The 23147-nt window shown below is 39.5% G+C and overlaps 1 protein-coding gene and 1 long non-coding RNA gene across 3 annotated transcripts in view; one reads left to right on the top strand and one right to left on the bottom strand.

Moving 5' to 3' along the window:
• Nucleotides 1-16659, top strand: part of LOC309330936 — a 58272-nt gene extending 41613 nt beyond the window's left edge. The window contains exons 2-4 of the long non-coding RNA XR_014151648.1: nt 11105-11182; nt 15084-15161; nt 16605-16659. This is a non-coding gene — a long non-coding RNA (uncharacterized lncRNA). The remainder of the gene's footprint in view (nt 1-11104; nt 11183-15083; nt 15162-16604) is intronic.
• Nucleotides 16660-18428: 1769 nt separating this feature from the next.
• Nucleotides 18429-23147, bottom strand: part of GALNT18 (polypeptide N-acetylgalactosaminyltransferase 18) — a 334135-nt gene continuing 329416 nt past the window's right edge. For both annotated transcript variants that reach the window (XM_081840990.1, XM_081840989.1), the window contains exon 11: nt 18429-18903. In XM_081840990.1, coding sequence (XP_081697116.1) covers nt 18757-18903 — 147 coding nt within the window. In that variant the 3' untranslated portion in view covers nt 18429-18756. The remainder of the gene's footprint in view (nt 18904-23147) is intronic.

Genomic DNA, 23147 nt, shown 5'->3' with positions numbered 1-23147 from the left:
TTTGAGACCCCAAGGCAAATCAGTCAATAACGTTAATACATCAAACTACTTAGAAAATATTGTAGTTAAGCAGTAAAGTGGTACCTCAGGTTACAAACACTTTGGATTACAGACTCTGCTAACCTGGAAGTAGTACCTTGGGTTAAGAACTTTACCTCAGGATGAGAAGAGAAATCGCACGGCAGCAGTGGGAGGCCCCATTAACTAAAGTAGTGCCTCAGGTTAAGAATTGTTTCAGGTTAAGAACGAAATTAAGTTCGTAACCAGGAGTACCACCGTATATAAATGGCTTAAATAAAAACAAACAAATAATTAAATTGTTTTTTAAAATGAACAAGATTCACAAATCATAGGCAATCCTTTCTTCTCAGAACCATTCAGGGTTACATTCTATGGGAGAAATAAGACAGTAATGGACATTTTATGTGTTTGGTGCATTTTATTTATTGATAAAAGTTACATCTCATTTGCATCTTATTCTCTCTCACACACAAAGTGATAAATCAGCTAGTTGAGAAATATACCTTTCCCCTGTTTTGAGAGACATATTTTAAAAAATCCTAGGTGCTGAGCTCTGTTTGAACATTCTTGGTGCCTTCTGTGTGGGAATTTGGGGCCCATGTGGCAGAGCCTGAGGTATTCATTAAATTTTTTATTGTTCTGAACAGTGACAAGCATCTTTCTTAGAGATTTTGTACATGTTTAAAAGATACACTGTGGGGTTAAAAAAGCAATCTCTTCTGTAAAGCAATCTCATACTTACCCGTTTATAAAAAGCTGTGGACAAAGCTGGAATTGAGTTTATTATGAACAAAAGCAGTTTCAAAACAGTTGTTATGACAACCATCTGAGTCACATCATTAGACTCACTTTTTGCTGTGCCGGCTGGGCTGCTGCCATCACCACCCTCTCGCCTCAAAATATATATTTTAGGTTTTTAAAATTTACATATAAATTCGTACATGAAAAACAACAACAGCAGCAGCAGCAGCAGCAGCAGCAACAACAACAACAACTATGGCTTTGGAACCCTTCATAAAAGGATGTTGAGCACTTTATATTCATTATCTCATTTATTTTAACAACAAGGAACTCATTTCAACCAGGAGTGAGTTTCTCAGGCTCCTGAAGAAAATCTCCTCACAGAAGCAAGTTCCCACTGGGTGCTGGAAGAAGAAGAAAAGCTATACCACCTTTGCAATTTCAGCACCAGGGATAGTGTGTTCTTGGGCACAAGAATTTTGCTCCATCATAACCTGTATCCATAAAGGGGGGCGGCGGTTATTTATTTCTAGGGTTGTCTCTTTTCCTGACATGACTTTTATGTAAGGCAGAGTGAAAATGGCATCTCAAAATTTTCTCTATTTCTGAAGGTCAAAGTAGGGGAGCACTGGGCTGGATATTCTTGAGGGAGAATGTGAAATTCTCTTAACATTTATCTGCAAGGAGAATGTGCCTTTTTTCTTTTCTTTTCTTTTCTTTTCTTTTCTTTTCTTTTCTTTTCTAAAAAACAGCAATCAAACCCTGTGTCTTAGATGTGTGACAGAGTCCTGCAATTATGGGGAAGACCGTTATTTTTTCCATTAAGATGAATCTTGTGATTAAGCTAAAATACTTATCAGTGTAACAAAATAGCCTCGCGGTATCTGTGGTATCTCATTTCTGCCTATGTAATGGAGAAGAATGCCTCAGTTTCTGTCAAGCCTGCTGTGAGCATCCATTTAAATGACCACTCGCCAAATACTTTACATCAAACGAAGTGTACACATTCATATTAGAAGCAGTTGAATCTGTCTGCTTCTTAATGGCAATGAACTGTCATTGAAACATGTCCATCTGGAGAGAAAAAAAACCTACCCCCCTACCTTTTTTGAGAGGTGGGGGTTCATTAATATTTCTTCATCTTTGTGCTGCAGAACATGGAGATACAGTCACATGAATGAGCCATGGATCTACTCCAGCTCTTCAAACCTGCTCGCTTTCCGTTGAAGCGTTACAGCAAGCCTAACCATGTCTACTCAGAAGCAAGCCCCATTGCAGCCATAGTTGGTAACAGAATTAAAATGCCAAAGGAAGGGGGGGCATACAAGCTGGATGTTTTTCTGAAAACTAAGGAAACTGCCTCTACTGTATGGCCTGAAGGCACATGGTATTAGTTTCTTTAACATATTTATATTCTGCCTTTCTTCCTCCATGGTATGTGCACTGAGTTCCCAGGTGGTCTGCCATGCAGCAGGGACAGAACAAACCAAGACCTCTATAACTTTTAGCAAGGTGGCTGCGCTGTATAACCTCAGACTTTACTGAAGCTATGCAGCCTGAGTCTGGTCATTGCTTTCATGGGAGACCCCCTGGGACCCCCATGGATGTGGCCTTGAGTTTCAGGAAGACAGATAAGGTATACATGAATAAATATGATACATAGTTGCTCTCAAATATTAAGCTGAATAAACTAAACAGCAAGCAATGAAACCTGCAGTGCCAATGAAAGATACCCAGAAAAAAATCATTAGACTGTATTATTTCCAGACCACCTTTTAGCAGCAACAACAAAATGCCTGGAAATCAGAATTGTAGAAGTTTAAAGTGTTTTCAAAATAAAACAAATGAAATGCCAGCATGCCTCCTTAGTAAAGATGACCAGTATTTGAACTAATACAGAAGGCCTTTTCTTAATTATAGCCTCTGCCTGTTGTTCTGACAATTGTTTAAATAGCTGTTATAGTTATACTTTGAAAAAATAGATAATTCCATTTGACAGTCCTTTAATCTCTATATTCAAAACCTCCAGAAATTACAGCCCTCTATGGAATTGTTGTGGATATATGTAGTTTTTGGGAGGGTGGTAAAACAAGATCGCACAGTTACAAGCCTGGCACCAAGTTATTTTTTACAAAATAATAGACCTTATTAAAGAATCATAAATATGTCAGAAATGAGAGCAGTAATAAATGGTTTGGATTTGCAGAGTAGAGTTTCTGTTTCCTCTCTACTTTGAAGTTCCAAGGGAAAGTGCAGTGAGTTCAACACACACTGATGATGGTGATGATATTAATATGATAATTGTGTGTTGCTAGACTTCCAGCTTGAGAGTTTTGAGACAATGAAGCACTACAAACATAAGAAGAGTTTGTAAGTAAACCATTTTTAACCTACCAATCGTATGACCTCTTTCTATGCTAAGGGAAGAGGGAAACTTTGGAAGCAATTTAGAAGGGGATATTTAAAAGGTCCAACAGCCTATGTTTTCAAACTTTACTTTGCTGCATTTTTTGTGATTTTAAATCTCTGCTAGGGAGTACTTGCCCTAAACATGAATCTAGGCATCCAGGAATTCTTCTTTTTATACCTGTAGCTTTTACTTCTACCAAAATTCCAACACCAACAGTGAGGATCAGGCATTGCACCGGGTTGTATGTATATTCCTTCCTTAGGCCTCATCTGCACTATACAGTATCATGCTACTTTAAACAGTCATGACTTCCCACCAAAGAATCCTGGGAACTAAAGTTTGTCAGGGGTGCTGCGAGTCACTAGGAGATCCCTGTTCCTCTCACAGAGCTATAGTTTACAGAGTGGTTTAACAATCAAGCCCTCTTTCCAAGGAACACTCTCTCTGGGTGGATATCAGGTATTATTATTTATTATTGAATTCATATACTGCCCTATACCCAGAGGCCTCAGCAGTTCACAGGTAAAGTGCTGTTTCAGTGGTGAACCCCATCTTGGAAACTCTCTCCCACTGCAGGAGGTGCTGGTGGTTTTCACTGCTATTGCTTCACTTGTTAATTTGAGTGTTTTATTGTTTTATATATATTATTTAACTGATGTTGTTAGCTATTTTGGAGGGTTTTATTTTATTATTTTTAATGTAAACAATTAAATGACTGTGCCCCTATTCTGTTTCCTTTCCTTGATAAAGCTTCTCGTGAACTCCCTCCCCTGTGCGACCTGCGACCTCTCATTTCCCTCTCATTTCCGCAGTCATTGACATGGAAATGAAAGCTAAATCTTTACCTCTTTGGAGGTTTCTGTACATACATGAAGGGTCAGTGCTCAGAAAACAGCTTTATAACGATGTAGTTGTTGTGAGCAATATGTGGCTATAGCCCTAAGTAACGAAGCAGATTTTCTTAAAGTTAACTTGTTTGTTCAGTTTCTGATCCTTCCGTGTTACAGAAGTTCATTATTCAGTGAACCTATCCTGAGGGTGGCAGGCAGATCTTGAACAAGCAAAATAAGATTTTATTAGCTTCGGACAGCATCTTGGCACATGGATCTTGGGAAAAAGCTGAAATAAATGAGCTCAGTGGTGCTACCAATTATTCTCCTGAAGCACTCAGTAACTAGAAATCCTAAGGCAGTAATGAGCTAGCATACGACTCTCGGTGCCTGACTACCTGTGGTTTGACTTCCCTCAAACAGCTGGGCTACAAATTGAGTTCACTGCTCTCTGGTTGTGACTTTCCACAGGTTTGAAAAACAAACATATCGTGGTAAATCATTTGCTCCTTGGTCAGCCATAGACAGCTGGTTCATTTCTAGGAATGGTCTAGATGCTGACTTTTCTTATGGATTCCAGCTTCCCTCATGGCCTAATTGCCTTAAAATAAATGGACTGGTATCTCTCAGTATTGTGACCTTCTGGCAGGCTGTTTCATAAATGCTGCTGCTATGTTTACTCTCCAGTATGTTTACTCTCCAGTGAGGTCCCATTTTTAATTTTATTTATTCAGATAAATTTTATGTATTCAGAAGTGGCATTGGGCAGCTGTTATGCCATTACTGCACGCCTACATGAATCAAGGTTAAGGATCTAAACTCAAGCAGTTGTTCTGGAGCTATTCACTTCAATGAGAGGAAGTAAGTAATATTGCTTAAGATTAAGAGCACTTCACTTTTCGGTTATTAAAAGGAAGTCTAATGAATTTGCCCATCATATTTCTTGCCCTCTGCCACCACAAATCTAACCATAAATAAGACCTAAATTGCCTACAAACTTGACCTTACACACAGCCACGTGTCACTGAGGTTTCTGGGTAAGAGAGGCTGACTTGAAAGAAAAGCTACTCTGTTCAATGCACACTATTTTTATTTTGAGGTCTACAAATAACTATGTACATATACATATAATAAGAGGTCAGTTCTCACACTGGGAAACTTGTCATTCTCTTTGTACAATAAAACAACAATGAACAGTGAATGCTACAAAGAAAAATCTTGAGACAACTGTTATCTTTCTTCTTCCTGGACTGCTAAAAATTCAGCTTGCAACCTTGAAACAGACAAGACAGGTGCTTGGTGCTTGTTTCTTAACTTCAACCCCCCCCCCCCCCAAAAAAACCAACAACAACACCCAACACAGAATTCAGAATAACAAGCATAGCTCTACAGGCCTCCGAATTCCCTTGGTAAGCAACAGCAGAAGGAATATGAAAAGTAACAGCACTATAGTAAAGCTTAAATATAATGCAGATTTTCTATTAATTTTACCTCAGGATATCAGTAACAGGGGCAGGGAGCATTACTGAGGCAGGATTGAGTGATTGGTGACATTAAAAGAACGTGAAAACTTGGGGCTTTGTAAAATCTTGTAGGGCAGGCATGTTCAACAGGTAGATTGTGATCTACTGGTAGATCACTGAACTTCTGTGGTAGATCACTGGCTCCCCCCAAAGAAGCTCAACAACTGTGGCTCCCCTAAAAATGCTCAGCATTTTTGCCCTGCACCCCAAAAAGCAGAGCTTTCTTCCTCCCTAAAAATAGCTCAATAACACTGAGCTGAATCCCCCAAAACAGGGCCTTCCTTCCTAAAAGAACTTTGACCTGAACCCCCAAAAAGGGGGTAGATCACTGCCAGTTTTTAACTCTGTGAGTAGATCACAGTTTCTTGGGAGTTGGCCACCCCTGTTGTAGGGAAACCCCTGAAACAACCCATGTGTAGTTGTTGGGGATTAAAGAACCTGAAGATACGCTTTAGTCTTCAGAGGAGGCCCTGCTGTGTCCCACCTGTGTCTGAAGCAGACTGGTTTGCAGACACTAGAGATAATGACTTCTTGGCAGCAAGACCCAAGTGATGGGGACTGCTGCTTTGGAAAATTTCAGTAGACCCTTCCCTGCTACACATACAATCTGTTTTTATGTGACAAGTGAAGACTTCTTTGTTCAGATGTGATTTCCAGCAATGTGCTTCATATTAGTTATTATGATGGTTGTTTGTTCTTTCTGTTTTGGTTTTGAATTGTTATGGAGGCTGCCCATTGTTCTTTCTTTTATTTTTGTCTCTTTTTTATTAGATGCCATTCTAAAGGTTTGTGTGTGTTTGTTTGTTTGTTTGTTTGTTTGTTTGTTTTTAATGATGCTGTTAACTTCCTTGGGAGTTGCCCTTTAATAGATATGTAAATATCAGAGGTTGTGTGTCTTTCACCAACAAATGGCAATCAGGTTTCTGATTCTTTTATAAAAATAACCTGTTGTCTTTAGTTCACATACCACTGTTAATCACTGTTACGATATACGAGAGCCACATAGGCCTACTGAAGCATTCCATTTTTAACATAATCGTGTGGAAGCTTCTCTTTGCAAATAGTTTTATGATAGGGTAGTCATGTATGAAATCCTTACCTTATGAGCTCCATCACTTAGAAAGTCTTCAGGTCAGTTGACTGTAGACTTGCTTTCAGACTTTATGGGCAGAACCAATACAACAGGAAGATACATTCTTAATGGCCTCCATTTGGCATCCATAACATAAGAATTGGCCCTTAGACAATTTAAAAAGTCTCTTGAAGATTGACTTTAATACCCAGAATGAAGGTGCTTAGGTTTGTGTTTATGCTTCAGCTTGCAGCTTATGGCCTCCTTCTGTTTTGCATTGCTTCAGAGTTTCGTTAAAATCTTTGCCCTCCTCTGGTTCTTCTAAAGGATATTGTTGTTGTTCCTGTTTCTTTGTTGCTAATACATTTCTATTGTGGCAGTAATTTTTATGACTTTAATAGTATTTTCCTCATGTCTTGATGGGTAGGAAAGATGCTCTTTAAATCCGTAAAAGAACAATGCCTCTATCTATCTTGACTAGGATTCCTAGCACACATTGCACCTCAGGGATTTCTACTTGGGTTTAAAAGCCAACACAACACAAGTACTGTGTCTGAGTTAAGGACTTGACAGCTGTTAAGATACAATGTGTAAGGGCAGCTGAGGATAAGAGCCACATGGCAACCAATTCATTGTTCCAGAGTCAGATGTTCATCATCTGGTGGCTGGAGGAAAGAGGGTGGAATGAATTGCCTGTGATGTTGACTGTTGAACATCTAAGTAGCAATCACCCTGGGTTTTAGATACATAAATATGCAGTCATTAAGACATACTAAAGTCATATCTTCTTTTTCCAGCTGCCTCAGTGTTAGAAGCATCTTGTAATTGCAAAATACCTACGTGCCTATACACACTTTTTATTTCTGCTTAAAAAATACCCTTTTAATGCAAGTATAAGGACTGAGATCAAATGGACTCCAAAGTTCATCACCCAGTCTGTGGGCAGCAAATTTGGAAGACCATGTCTCTGACTTTTTCTAGGGGTGGCAAAATTTGGGTGGCTGCTCATCTTTAGCAGTAGAAATGAGATCTTCACTTGTTTTGCTTTCTTATTTCTCTGCCCCATTAGTTAAGGAAATGGTGGCGACCCTAGGATGGACAAAAGTCTTCTACCAAGTGAATGCATGTTACATCTTGAAATGATTTCAAAAAGTTCTCCCACTCCCATGCATTATAATTGTTGCAGGTAACATCTCTGTGTTCACACCAGATATGGAAAGGATATATTTCACATGCACACCTGTCTGTATGTATCTAGAAAAACTAGGCTCATTCTTCTTTTCATGACATGTTTAAAGACTTACATGAATATTATATTTTTCCACACTTTATACACTTGCTGTGGAAAACAGTCCTATAATACTGGAGTATCCTGCAGAGTGCCACTGCCCCAAATATGGAGTATGGATTAGTCTGTAACTTTGCTCAAGATATTGATGATGCTGTATAATTGAGGAGTGAGGGAAGAAGAATTCCTTCCAGGCCTGAACTTTAAGAAGAGTGAAGTTGCTGTTTATGGAATAGTTGGCTGTTCCCTTGCTTTCTTTGAGTGTGGTGGAAGGAGCCACATCACTGCTTTCATGCTGTGTTTCACCTTTACTTTGGCTGTACTCCCATGACTTACAAAGGACCTCCTGTCTGCTCATCACAAAATATAATGGCTCTGCCCTACAGAGCATCTGTTTTGGGACTGAGCCAATCAATCCCAAATCAGAAAAGCAAGCCTCCTTGGCTTCCGTGAGCTGAAATGCAGCAAAAGAAGGCCAAAGACCTTTTCAAAGGAACAGAGCTCTGTGATTTAATCTCTCCTGAGAGACTTCGATCAAGAGTTTAATACCTGAAGACATCACTCTTAAGAAGCTGGGGCCTTTAAATCACCCATGCTAGGCAGCTGTTGTTGATTGTGAGGCCAGACAGAGCCATAATAAGGAGCACTACAACAGTTTGAAGCCCAACTGTTGCTATTAAAAAGTATTGTGCACTCATTCTGCCAAAGCAGTTACTAGATGTCGGATCAGTTGTTTTATTTTTGTGGGGTTTTTTACTGCCCTGTTTGTGAAGTCCTTTCATGTGTCAGTTTGAATGGATTGGGGTTGGGAATTTGGAAGAATTGTCTTTGCTTATTAGTGGACAAGAAGAGTGTGCTTTAATGTCTATTACCATGAGAAAATACAAGACGGATTCACATGTTTATCTCTGAGGTGGTAACTGCTTCATGACATCCTCACCATGTTTTCAAGTGAGGAAGTGCTTGTTTTGCACAGGAAAAAAGTACATATAAGAAAACACTGTTAAACCCTCCCGGCAGCATGTGTTTGTGTGTGTCTTCCAAACATAGAAAGAAGGAGCAATCTTCTAGCAAAAGTCATTGTATCTGATGAATACAACCTGGAATTTTCTACTGTGGGGACGAATATCACAACAGTCCCTATTTTTCATAGGCTTACAGTAAAACAGTGTTCCTATTTTGCCACTGTTTTATTCTTGGAGAAAGTGTCGGAATTCCTCTTGTGATTTCAGCCTCTGATCCCTTGAAGCTAAATATCTAAATAGAGAGATGGTGATACCTTGACTGTAAATAGAGATGGATTTGAAGTGTGGAAGGTGGGGCGGGGATAGAACAGAAACCAACTCTTCATGCCAGTATGAACTGAGCCCAATTATCCCCTGACGTTTGGCTTGGTTTGACTTGTTGCCAGCTATCCTGGATTTCTCTGCCCTTGGTTTCCTTTTGCTTTCCCTTTTCCCAAACTTACAACAAACATTTTCTAAAATATATCTGAGAAAACTGAGATAATGATAATGTTAGACACATTATGACTTACCTTACTTTTTAAAATATTCTGTACATTAACCTGATGAAGATGATGCAGCAGAAAACATAAAATGTGGGGAAAAATATTTTGTGTTGGATTGTCTGAAAACTGGATGACATATCCTAATTTTAGAAGTATAGAGAGAAATGAAGTTTTAAATGCTCTGTCACAAACTACAGGTAGTCATCACTGTAAATTAGTCATCTGTAATCTACATATTAAAAGCCGATTTGGGGCTTAGTTATCCTCACACCAAGCCAGCAATGCTAGCTCTAAATCATTGCAAAAAGGAGCTACACCTTCAGTGAAGTACTTCTGCTTACATCTCTTCATTATCTGCCCTGTCTTTGTGTATTTTTGATGTATTGTAGGGACTGAGAACGGATCACTTTTCACTAACAGAACAGACCTGGTACAGAAACATATAAGAGATCTGTAGAGTAACTTGAGGTGTCCCTACTGGAGACCTCCAACTTGGATGAAAGAGCCTTCTCACATTTGCTTCAGCCCACCATACATATGAAATCTCTCTAAAGACTAATTTACCATGTTCTTTCAGAAGTATTTTAAATTAGGGCATGTAGTTGTGTTTGGGGTTTGTGCCATCTGCAAGAGTTTCTTTCTGTTAGAGGTCCAACGTAGACAATTTAGGTCCAGGAGGCACAGCTGTTGAGTGTAGAAATTAAATTCAAGGATTTTATAGTGCTAACAGAACTGTTAAAACAAAGACTCCCTTTTTATCCTCCTGGGAATGCCTGCAAAAAAGAAAATCAAGCATGCATGCTTTTTTGTTTCTGAGAAGGATGGAGCAGCAGACACTGACCTATATTTATGGGAGGCTGCCTTGACTGTATTGTGTAGTCTTTTGCAAGGGCTCATCCAGACTTTCATTTGTGCCACAATTTATAGGCACACATCCATGATTACCAGGCACATGTCTGAGAGGTTTTTGTTGTTGTTCTTTTGCTGCTTTGCCTGGGAAAAACCCGCTCTTTACTGCTGAATCAGAACAAACATCAATCTGCAGAAACCTGATTGCCATTTGTTCTGATTCAGTGGTAAACAGTGGGTTTCCCCATGGAAAGCAGAGGGACCAAAAAAACAAAACAAAAACCCTGCTTGAACCTGTGCTTGGAAATCATGGACCTGTGTCTACAAATGATGGCACAAACAGAAATCTAGATGAGCCCCAAGTCTTTTGATAAAACCAGTTGATGCATCACACATGGCTAGTTTTTGTGGCAAAAGCAAATATTGCCCCAGATAGAGGGTGCTGTAAATCTTTTCAGCTTTTCACACGATCAGAACAATCACATGGGGCATCTCAATGGCAGCACAAATCAATGGATTATTGGTTTGGTTTGTTCTTGTTTTTATTATGTATTTTGGGGTTTTTTTGCTGGATTTTTTAATGCTGTGAATTACTACCTTGAGATCTCCAGATGAAGGGCAGCAAACAAATTTAGTAACTAAATAAGTAATATATTGTGCACGACTGATTTACTTCCACAAAGAAGCAGCTCTGGGTAACTTGCCTGTAGAATAAGTCAACCCTCAAATGTCTCTCTCATTCATCATTGTTCTCAGATGGTAGAGTAAGATGACCCAGTTTTGTGCCATTTACTAACCGATTATTGGATTTTGGTTGTGTTATTATTCTGCTTTACCATTAATTTTCTTGTTTCTTATAGGACCAGTGCTACCATTAGGCAGAGTAAAGTGGCCACTTCAGGCAAACAATTTGGGAAGTCATGAAAGGGCATCAAATTGTAAGTTATTGAATGCATTACAGTACTTTGACTGTCAGGGAGTGGAGGAAAAGTTTCTGGGATTTTCTTTCTCAGGTGCCAAAATAACGACAATGCACACATTGACAGGGTTGCTGGCAGGGAGACCATTTTCTGTCCTACCTCAGACAGCAAAATACTTTGGGCTAGCCCTAGTAGCTTGTAAGTGTAGACAACCGTAACATTCGTGGTTTTGTTTAGAAAAGAACACTAGAGTAGGAAAAATGGCAGGTCAGCAAATATTTTAGGCCAAGGGGAGGGGGGCTAACCTGTGACTTTCAGATGTTGTTGGACTACAGTTCTCAGCATCCCTGACCATTGACCATGCTGACTGAAACTGATGGGATGTTTTGCACAGTGGCAGCTGTCCTTGTGTTTGTATTTACACAAGCAAATGCTTGCCTGGCAGCAACTGCTTTTGTGATGTCAGAGGTTGGAACATGTGTCTCTTACATACTAAAACTTTCCACATCTAATATATGTGATTTCCTGGTTCGATGTTTCCTTGTCCAAGTACATATTCAGAAAAGACTTGGACAACATGTATTTTGGAATGCCTTCCACAGTATCACCAATATTATTATTACTTCATGGGTTATCTGCCGTCCCCAGAACATAGTGTTTTGCATCTATCTGTTCATTACTATGGGGTTTTTTTTTAGCTGTTGTTTCTGTCAGTTCCAAATATATTTCTTTAATGATTCAATTAGGGTGCCAAGCAGAATTAAATGGAAAACCTTACTTGAATCTAGACACATCTGTGCCTCTGGGGCAGTCTTCTTCTCTGTTAAAGCTATTCTGTAATGAAGAATGCAGTGGTCCACTTTTCTTTCTCCAGTTTTGAAAAGAAATCTGGCACCCCATGTTCCTGTTCCTTTGTCAGGTCCTGCTACTTCTTCAGACAATTTTTTGCTTATTTAAATGACAGGCAAAGTGTGGTATCACAGTCAGCACTGGAACTACTTGGGACTAGAGCATAGAAACCATATATATGAGTCTGAATATGGTTTGGCTACTACATTTTGGAATTGGAGTAGAGCTCTACAAATATGTCAGTGCCACCCAGACTTGTGAAGTAGGCCGCTTATTGAGCCAAATTTAGAACACAATATCCTATCACACACCCTCTCCAGTTGGACATGGTGCTATTTCAGATGAAAGTCACAAACGATAGTGAATAATGCATTTTGTAACTTGACGTTTTAGATGCTTTGTCAGAATTTAGATCCTTCTCTGTGTAATCTAAATTCAAATAAAACTGCTGCTGCTCAAATCTTCAAATGAAAATGCAATTTTGGCAATAAACAAAATTGCAGTTCTTTGCTGTGTTGTTGCATATTGAGTTTGAAAACATTACGTCTCTTTATACTTAGAAAACAAGCATAAAGATATTTTACAGCAATTAAAGACAACAAATTATTTCCTTTTGCAATGCTCAAAGAAATGACTTTGTAGCTTCCTGCTACCCATCTATAACTATGCAGTAAAAAAAAGGTCCCCATCTGTGCAAGTTGGTATTCTAATCTTACTATGCATTGTACTGTATTGCAGCCTCGTTGAGAAGTGATAAATGGCTTGGCTCAGGACACTTCAGGGACCAGCTTCTCCCATCCTAGCCTGCCCAGTACCCGAGCTGCTGAAGACCCCTTCCTTGTGTTCTGACAGCAGCCGAGGCATTGCTACTTGGAAGGCGGAAGAGGGCTGGTCTTCTCCATGGCCATTTTCACCCCCTCTCTCCATATTTCCATAATCTGGCTGACACTGCTTTTTAAAATTATTCCAGCTGATATTTGTTTTTTTTCCCAAGTGAATTTTTATTGTTTTCCTTACATATTCTTTTCCAACAAATTGTAATAGCACCATACATTCCCTTTGACTCTGCCGAGTCGCAACCCCCCTCCCTCCCCACAACTGGTATATTTATCCTCTTTCCATCATGCACATCATGTACATTAGTACTATTATACATTGGAGGTATTATGTCAATCCTGCTAGTGTCTTGACCTCTTTACAATTCTTCTTTAAATATTCAATAAATTTACTCGTTATTTTGGTATCTTTGATCTCCCTGGTCCCGGATCCTCCCTGACAGTTTGGCAAGTTCTGCATATTCTGTCAACTTCGCCTGCCACTCCTGAATAGTTGGTATATCTTGTACTTTCCATCTTTGGGTCAGAAGGGTCCTCGCGGCAGCTGTAGCATACATGAACAAATTTTGATCTTCTATTTTAATTTGTGTTCCTATTAAGCCTAATAGACACGCTTCTGGTCTTTTGGGGAAAGTATATCTAAATATTTTTTTTAGTTCATTATAAATTGATTCCCAAAATTTTTTTACCTTATCGCAGGTCCACCACATATGGAAATAGTTCCCATCTGCCTTTTTACATTTCCAACATTTTCTTTCTTTTTTCCTATACATTTTAGCTAATTTTACTGGCATCAAATGCCATCTATACATCATTTTGAGCAAGTTTTCCTTTAAAGCCATGCATCCTGTAAATCTTGAACCCTCCTTCCATAATCTTTTCCACGCATCCAATTCAATGTTATGCCCAATATCAATTGCCCATTTTATCATTGATTCCTTTACTTCTTCGTCTTTTGTATACCATTCTAGCAATAAACTATACATTCTTGATAAAATTTTATCTTTACAGTCTATTAACTCGATTTGGAATTTCGATTTTTTATCTTCGAACCCATTTCTCTTTTTATCTTCCTTTAATAAGTCACTGATCTGGTGGTATTGCAGCCACCCTGTTAACATCTTTTCAATTTGGTCATATGGTTTGAGCTTTATCCCTTGGTCTGTTTTCCTAGTAATATCCTCATATGTTACTCTTTCCCCTTCCATGTTTACTTTTTTTGTTGTCAACACCTCAATTGGTGATATCCACCAGGAGGTTTTTATTCCGATCCCATACTTCATATAAAGATTTCCTAATCACATGGTTTAGAAAACCTTTATGTACCTTTACTTTGTTGTACCATAGGTACGAATGCCAACCGTATCTATTGTCGTGGCCCTCTAGATCTAATAGGTCAGTGTTTTCTAAAGTCAGCCAATCTTTTAACCATCAGGGTTCTCCTTGCTTTCTCTTTGAGTCTGCAGTCCAAATCTTTTTGCAAGTCCAGTATGTCCAGTATGGCTGAGACCCTCTTCACTTAAAATGGAGGAGTGCGATGAATTATTTAGTGATTTGCCTCCGTCCGACAGAGACCCGTCCCAAGCCGATCAAAAGACATCTACAGTACTTTTCCCCCAGTAGTCATTTCAAAAGTAGCTTTGCCTCAACACTTTGTAATTCGTGTTCGAGGGCTTAAAAAGTAACACTCACTCAGTGGAAACTTTTTTTCTCTCCTCCTTCCTCCAACCTTCCGTCGTGCGCCATTTTCTCCCAGTTGTCCGGGACGGACTCCCTTTCTGCATCCCGTAACTCGCCAAATTCTAATAGATTTCAAGTTTTAAAGCAGTGCTCGGATTAGCTCCGTCAGCTGTAGGTCCGAATTCGTTGTTGGTTTTGGAAGCTAACTGCTTTCATAAGAAGTCTGAGGCTTCACGGTGTGGGTTTAAAGTTGCTCCCCCTTCATGCCCGCAGCTCAATCCCATCCCTGAGTCTATTATTAAGACCCAGGGAGCAAGAGAGCACCTCTGGGCACCGCTGGGTACCAGCGCCCCTCAGGATCTCCTCCCGAGGCTCCGAGGTCCGCGTAGCCTTCGCGAAACTTCTCAAATAGCCCCCACACCGCTCGAGACCCCCGGAGGGTTATCTCGCACTTCTTATCATGTCTGCAGTTCCACCGGAAGCCTATTCCAGCTGATATTTGACCTCCCAGGATAAGGATTCTTTTGTGACCTCTTTTCTGTTTTTTTTCTTAGGGAAAACCAGTCAGTGGGTGAAACCAGTCTGTTTATTTTTGATGCTGTTGGATGAAAAAACTAACGTACTATCTGAAGGTAAGCGTTGCATCCATTACTCCGTCCAGGCCCCCCACCTACCTATGTCATGTGCCCTCCAGAAGTTATCCCGGAGGGAATGTATTTATTTATTAACATTTTTGTATACCGCCCTTCACCAGGAGGCCTGAGCAGTAGTTTACATCTATAAAACAAATGCAATAGATCAACCCCCCACACCAGATTGCATATTCCCAAGGGGAATACAGCCCATGGGCTGAAGATGGTTCCCCACACATCTAGGAGATTTATATATATCAACATAGCATATTGTAGCGCAGAGATGGACAACCTTTAGTCCTCCAGATGGAATTCAACTGATGTCAGCCCCTTCCTTATATGCTATCCTAGTTAGAGTAAGATACACAAAAGTTGTTTCTCATTTATCATCATCATGCTGCTGGCCTTTTCTAGGTGTAAATGACCATGATCTATGTCCAGCCTTCATGACCAACTGGCACAGTTCCTTGAAATTCCTGTGCCTGGTGAGCTAGTTGTCTGCAGGTGTATCTTGACCAGGACAGATCTTGTAGCAAGCCACTGCTAGCCCACTCAGGGGTGCCTGCATGCAACGTGTCTACTATAAGCCAAAACAAACAGGAATTTGAAGCATCGCATAGTTTGTGTAAATTGGTCCTTGTCAAACAGTCATTAAGAACATTGATACTGAGAACGCTGTAAAATAGGGGAAAACTTTGTGGTTTTTTTACAAGCTCCAGGAGATTATGGGCTGTATGCAATGGCTGCACAGGTTGCAAAGTAAGGCAACCCATCTTTTCCTTTCCAATCTCCTGCTCTGTAGACCCTGCAACTCCATGAAGCCTCTTCAGAGGGCTGGGTGGTCCTTCTGAACAGTGTAGTCAGTGTTGTAAAGGTCTGCAATGAGAGAGGGGCAAGTGCCTGAAATTGGGTGGCAGAATCTCACAACAGCAGTGCTCCGCTTGGGGAACAGTTCTTTCACCCAGTTTCAGGTGTTAAGCTCCTTCCGGTGCAGTCCCATACATCTTAGTCCCACATTGTTGAGGTCACCTAACACTCTGGAGATGGTTTTGAGGGCTGCACAGGGGTAGCTGTCTTCTAGTGTCATGATCATTAGATGCAACACCTGTCTAAAGGAGTCACTTTAAGAAATACGTGCATAATTTAAAATGAGTAAGTGCTATCATAAAAAAGCAAGATTAGTTGCATACAAATAAAAACAAAAGGAGACATAGAAACCAATGTGTAGAGAATACTTATAATAGCTACTCCAAAAAACCTCCCCTCCCTGTTGATTTTGTTCCACATCTGCTGTTCAGTCCCAAATGTGTTAGGTGAGTATAAAGAATAATTCATACCTCTTTGGAGAAAAGAACAGGTGAAGTAAAGTTCACACTTTTGCCAGGGACCTTTCTGTGAGGCCCAATTAAATGGAAGCCATTTATCTTTCTCTCTTTTCTATAGTAACAATGGAGGAAGGTCTTTTGCTGTATGACAGAAAACTGGCATTACTTGAGAGGTAGGGTTGATTAATATATTTCTTCATCTTGTTCTCCTCATTTCTATGGGCTCAAGTGCCATTTTATTTTGTTTGGCTCCATTACCTTTAACAAAATGTATCAAATACTACCATGCTGTATATATATGCTTTGGTCTGCTAACAAAGAGATGGTTTCATCTTCCTTACTATCAAAAACATATTTACTAGCTGAGCCCACACTGCGAAATATGAGAAAAAAAAGAGGACATAAGGCTTAATTTCTCCTGCCTTTTTGCATTTTTAAAATGTATCCCCAGACAAAGAGAAAACAGAATCCTGCAGCATTTTTCATTATTAGTTTTAAGTGTATTAGGATCTGACTGTTGGCTGACTTTGCCTTCACTTTTAGCACTTTAAACACTTGATATCTTGATCGTCCCCTAAGCAGAAGAAAAACTGGCAGAGCAAAGATATTATATGCCACAGGTGGCAACTTAGCTTTAAATTTAGCATTTGACTCATAGTTGAGTTTGAAAGTGAATTACAGAATAATAAACCTCCAGTCAATACTTCATTTGCCCAGAGTACATATAAGCTGTGATCAACAGGGTTTTTCGAACCTGCGTCATTAATGCTAATGAATCTCTTATCACCTTAGTGGTGATGTACCATTTTGCACTGAGAGCAGCCTATTTTCTCAACCTATCCCAGAAGAGTTAAGGCTTCATATATTAGCTTTTCAATTATAGTAAGAACTTGTGATTGAAATCTCTCTCTTTATTTTGTGACTGCTTTAACAGGAGGTGGCATTATCTGTTACAAAGTATAGAGTAATGAATAAAGCAGTTAAGTCTGCCAGTGTGGGACTGTCTAACTTTGGGAGCTTCCAGAGGAGCTGTATATTGAGCATGCATGCTGATAGGTTTGTGTAAAGCCTGTGCTAGAGTTGCTTGTCTATTAAGCATTCATGCTATTATATATATATTCATGCAGAGATTGTAAGACATTAGGGGTAACTAGTGGAGATTCTGTCCTTTCCAGTGTGATATCCATTCACTTCTCTTATTGGACTTTTTGCAGTGTGAAAAGTGATGGGATAATAGTAATACAAAGTAGATAATAGCCACCAAATGTTGGCAAATAAACAGCCCATCTGCCCAAGTACCCTATATGTTAGTAATAGTTTGGGTTTGAGGTATCATAGTGGTGGTTAACCCTTTTCAGGCCAAGGTCAGCTCTCTGGGTGCGCAGCTAAAGTGAAAAAGTAGGTATTTTTATGAATAAAAATATATATGCAGACATAGTGTAGTGTTACCTCTACCTTTTAGCATCACATTTTGTAAAATAATAGTAAGGGGGTGTTGTGGGGTCACAGAAAACCCTTTGGAATCTCAGTGGGGGGACCCGTAGGATAGATAAGTCTTCGAAAAAGCTAAAAAGGGTGTGGTGTTCATCAGTAACTATATAGAATATATTTGTTTTAAATACTCCCTGGGAAAATGAATCTCTCAGGTGCTACCACAGTGCAAATAAATTAAAAAGGAATGAAGAAAGGCAAATGACATGTAGCAATTCTAAAATGTTATGTGTATTTTTAAATATACACAAATGCTGTGATACTATTTATGGTTGAAATGCCAACAGTTTTTATTTTTATGCAAGGGAATGTCTTCATAAATGAATGTGTAGCACTGATGTAGGGAATGTTCTTTGCAAAGGCGTAAGAAAAAAGTGGATTAGAAATCTATTGAACACTTGGGTTGTCTCAAACCTGTTCCACAACAAACTCATCAAAGACAGTATTAGGCTGTATTTTTAATCAATAAAATTTTATTGTCCGAGTTATAAATATTCTCCATTTGTTCCCTATTTACAGTTGCAAAATATTTTAAGATATTCTACCATTACCTGTCATTCAGCATCTCTCTATAAATGCCATGAAAATGTCATTATGAAATAAAAATCTCTGTTCTCAGCCCACAAATCCAACACCCAGCCACTCATACACACACACACACACACAAAGGTTAAAACAGGAAGAAAAAAATATATAGTACAGCAGGCAACATTGCAAACGGTTGCTACACAGTAGCAAGAGAATTGTGTAGAAGGATTGTTGTTGTTTTTCCTGAAAGTCTATAATGGCAAGCTTTTCAGGATGTTTGTGATAGACCAGCGCTGGCCGGAACATTTCTGTAAAACTAGCTGAAATCCAAATTCATTATCACTGTTTTCCTGCAGCTCCAGACAACGTTTGGATTTTCTGTTCTGGATTGGACCTCCCTTTAAAAATGAAGAAAGAAAAACACATTTAATCAAAAGTCACCTATCACCACTTCCGTCTCATGATCATTTGGATTTAAGAGTCATTCAGCAGTCAGCCATAAGTGAGTATCCATTGGGGGAACAGTCAGATTGAAACCAAGATTCACTGCTCAACCATGAAGATCTATCATGGGTCTCAAGAGTATCCTGAGTGCTTCCAGCCAGGAATATTTTTTAGCATTGCCCATTCATTGTTTTCCCACTGTAAGCTACATAACCTTCCATGTTTCAGCAGGCACATCCTGTTAATATTAACCATTGGAATAGCTCAGTCAGTAGAGCATGAGCCTCTTAACTGCAGGGTTGTGGGTTCAAGCCCCACATTGGGCAAAGATTCCTGCATTGCAGGAAGTTGGACTAGATGGCCCTCGTGGTCCCTTCCAACTCTACAACTCTATGATTCTTACTGGGTCAAGAGAGTCAGTTCCACATTAGAATACCTAGTCAAGAAGTGGCAATATCACAATGTCGTTGTGAGGATAAAATGGGGTTAGACCTGTGTACACAGCTCCTGGGAAGAAGCAAAGGATATAAACTCTTATAAGCCAATATAGTCTTGTGCAAACTTACTTAAGTGTATGTCCTACTAAGATTCCCAAATAAACCTGCAGTGAGATTATGCTACAAGACACAGAAACTACAAAACCCAGTGCAAATGTCAAAGATGGCAGCAGGTTTAGAAAGAAGCTTTGCAAACACCCAACCTGAGAGTAAATAGCCTTCTGTAGATTTGTCCAACCCTATTCTGCAATACTAAGCATATAATAATAATAATAATAATTTTTATTTATATCCCGCCCTCCCCAGCCGAAGCCGGGCTCAGAGCGGCTAACAACAATAAAAGTAAGACAGTTTACATAAAATTCAAAATCAAATTAATGGCAACCATTGGGCTAGAGTTCTGCGAGGATTACCAAAGGAGGGGGTCAGGCTGTGCCTTGGCCAAAGGCCTGGTGGAGCAGCTCTGTCTTGCAGGCCCTGTGGAAAGATGTCAAGTCCCGCAGGGCCCTAGTCTCTTGTGACAGAGTGTTCCACCAGATTGGGGCCACAGCCGAAAAAGCCCTGGCTCTGGTTGAAGCCAGCCTAACCTCCCTGTGGCCCGGGATCTCCAAGATGTTTTTATTTAAAGACCTTAAGGTCCTTCATAGGACATATCAGAAGAGGTGGTCCCGTAGGTACGAGGGTCCTAGGCCGTATAGGAATTACTTCAGTATAACTAACTGCTGGCTTTTAATTTGCATTTGTAGAATAGCCATTGCTGATTTACTACAACCTGATATCTTTCTGAACCACATCTGTCTTTGCCTAGTTAAGTTTGTATAACCCCTTCTCCATTCTGTTCTAAGACTCAATTGTACTGAGAAAGCATTTTGAGATTCTTCATATGGAGTGATTCAAAAATGGAATAAAATGTAACAATAGTCATTTCAACAGAAATAGGAAGCTTCTAACAGAAATAAATTCTGTGATATCCTGCCTGTATAAAAATCAACAGCAACCAGATATTACAGCCACTTGGCTGATTTACCACTGTCAAGTAACTGTGCAGTTTTCCACTTCTAGGACTTCACATATTTTCCCCCATATAATGCTTCTTGTAGCAATGGAAAAATACGCTACATTTGTAAAAAGAAAAGGAGGCTTCTTAAAGTAACACTTTAAAGTAACAAATTAATTAGGGTGGCCAGGTGTCCTACTTTACAGACGAGAGACCTCTATTTGAAGGACTATCCAGTCCAAGGACAGGATAAAACCTGCACAGTATCTAACAGATCCTCACTCGAATGTCAGCCACTTCCTTCCATATTCTACCTTAAGATTGTGAGATCAGAAGCAGACTGCATGGCATCATCACCAGCCAGCTGGTTTCCTCTCTTCTCTTGCTCTGTAAACTATCTCTAGTCACAAAATTTTAATCCCAAGCAGGGTAGTATCACAAAGGAAAAAGAATCCAGTTTCCCACCATTCTGGTTGGGTAACTGGCCTTAAGAAGAGCCTGGCTGAATCTGACCAAGAGTTCAGCATTCCACTTCCCACCAGAGGCCTATAAGCAGGAGATGGGTGCATTTATTATTATTTTATTGTTTATTGAATTTATATACTGCCCCTATACCTGGGGGTCCTGCAGGTGTTCTCTAACAACTGATGTTCAGAGGGTTGTGAATTATGCCAGATGAGCCAATAAAGCAGAATTTGATGTCAATATATATAAAAACAGTAAGTCTCAAACAATTTTATTTACATACTCCTAATACAAGATTAGAGCTTGACTATTATTTTTCTCTTTAAATGCTAATTACCACCTGCTTTCAAGGTTACGTTTACTCTGAAAGGCTATGAATGACTCCTATAACAAAGGGAGAGATTGAGCTACTTAATCGGGAAAGGAACTATTAATCTTATCTTGACATTGTTGTCCAAACTTAATACCATCCTATGATTTGTGATTCTGATAAATTCTATTAATTTCAATCTCTTGGTTTTTTTCTCGTCAATGGAGAAAAAAGAATATACTTTCTTCCCTTTGCCTTTCTGCTGAATAGAAGTCAGATTCTCAAGGTTGAATTTGAAGTGTTAGTCACTATTAAGACAAAAGCAGCTATGTAGATAAAAGGGATAAAGGGAGATAAAAGCAGGAGTTGTACAAAGATTGGGTACTTAAAAAGGATAATGGCGTCCAATTGTGCATAGCATATATTCCTAGTTGAACGATTCACAATAAATAATTTATTGGATTATTTTAACCCCATTCTCTGCTCACTGCATTAGCTGTATCAGCGTTCAGTATATTACAAATCAGTTTTGCACTACTAGACTGAAGTACTGGATTGACTCATGCCCATTGGAGCGGACATGAAGAGGAGATGGGCTGCTCATATATCAGTTATCTAATTCATATATGTCTTGGCTTTGGTTGACTGACTGGAAGACTGCAACTAGTAAGTGGCAAGTCACTGAGTGATTATATTGACCCAACTAATCGTTTCACAATTGCAACTATTGCCCCATGATGCAACTATTAGACAATTTCCTAAGATAAGACAGTTTACACATTCAAGATATGAAATGAAAGGCTATAATTAATTATCCTGTGATAAATGTAGCATGAAACATTATTATTACACCACAGCAAAATGGCCAGTGAATTACAGGAGGGTGATAGCCAACTGTGGGGTCTTGCTTGTGCAAATGGGACCTACCCTTCCTCTCTCCTGCAGCCCCCTGTGCACCCCAAAACTGGCTCTGGGGTGTTGGCACCCCCTCCAATGCAGATTGGGGGTTACAGTGAGGAGGAAGGAAAGTCCTGTCAAATCTACTGGAAAGGTGTTGGATCTCTCCCATAATGTTTACCAGTATGGAGTTTGCAACAATCCAGTAAGAAGGGAGCACATTCTATAAGTTATATAACCATATTCAGTATAAGATCCTCGGTTTGCTGGATACATCCATGTTCAACAGACAATGTGGTTATACCACATTAAGGATTTGGGTTTTCTTTTCACCTAGGTTTGCTACAGTTTTTGTTGTTATTATTTATTAGATTTATATACCAGCCTTCATCAAAAGATTTGAGGATGGTTGACATGTTATTCCTGTTCCTCAGTGTTTATTCTTACTGTGCAAAGCCAATCCTCTTAGAACACCACAGATTCAGTGAATAGGGACGAATTTCACAAAGCTGAGCTCCCCAAAAGGAAACTGCAATATACTGAAAATTCAAAGTGCAAAAACTCTGACCCTGAAAGAAAGGTAGGAGGGGAAACTGTTTATTTTTCTTTCCTTCTTCACCCTCCAGAAAACCTACTCTAGATGACTGAGATATTCTCCACAGATCAGGGGAAAGGGGATTTGGCAAAAGTCACCTTGCCTCTCCCTTCCAGAATGGGAGTCTGCATTATATCAGAGTCCCTACCATGAATGAAAGAGCCACTCAGGACTACTATTCAGAAGTCTATCTCTATAGTAGTTTTCCTGCCAAAGTGCACAAGGCAAGCCATTACACAGCAGTGATCAAAAAATACTTTTTGCTAACCTTTCTGTCCCAATTGTGGGAAACTGTTTTCTTTACTGAGATTCTTGACTTACATAGTGATTTTCTATTTTGCAGATTTACAATAATGAAGTATAATGATGAATCAGACTGAATGATTGTATTAGAATATTCAAAAATGCCCTCAAAATGTGCGTGCATTTATAGTTTT

Source organism: Podarcis erhardii (assembly GCF_964252035.2).
Source record: "Podarcis erhardii genome assembly, chromosome: 1".
Classification (NCBI taxonomy): Eukaryota; Metazoa; Chordata; class Lepidosauria; order Squamata; family Lacertidae; genus Podarcis; species Podarcis erhardii.
This window is presented reverse-complemented; position numbering and strand designations above follow the sequence as displayed.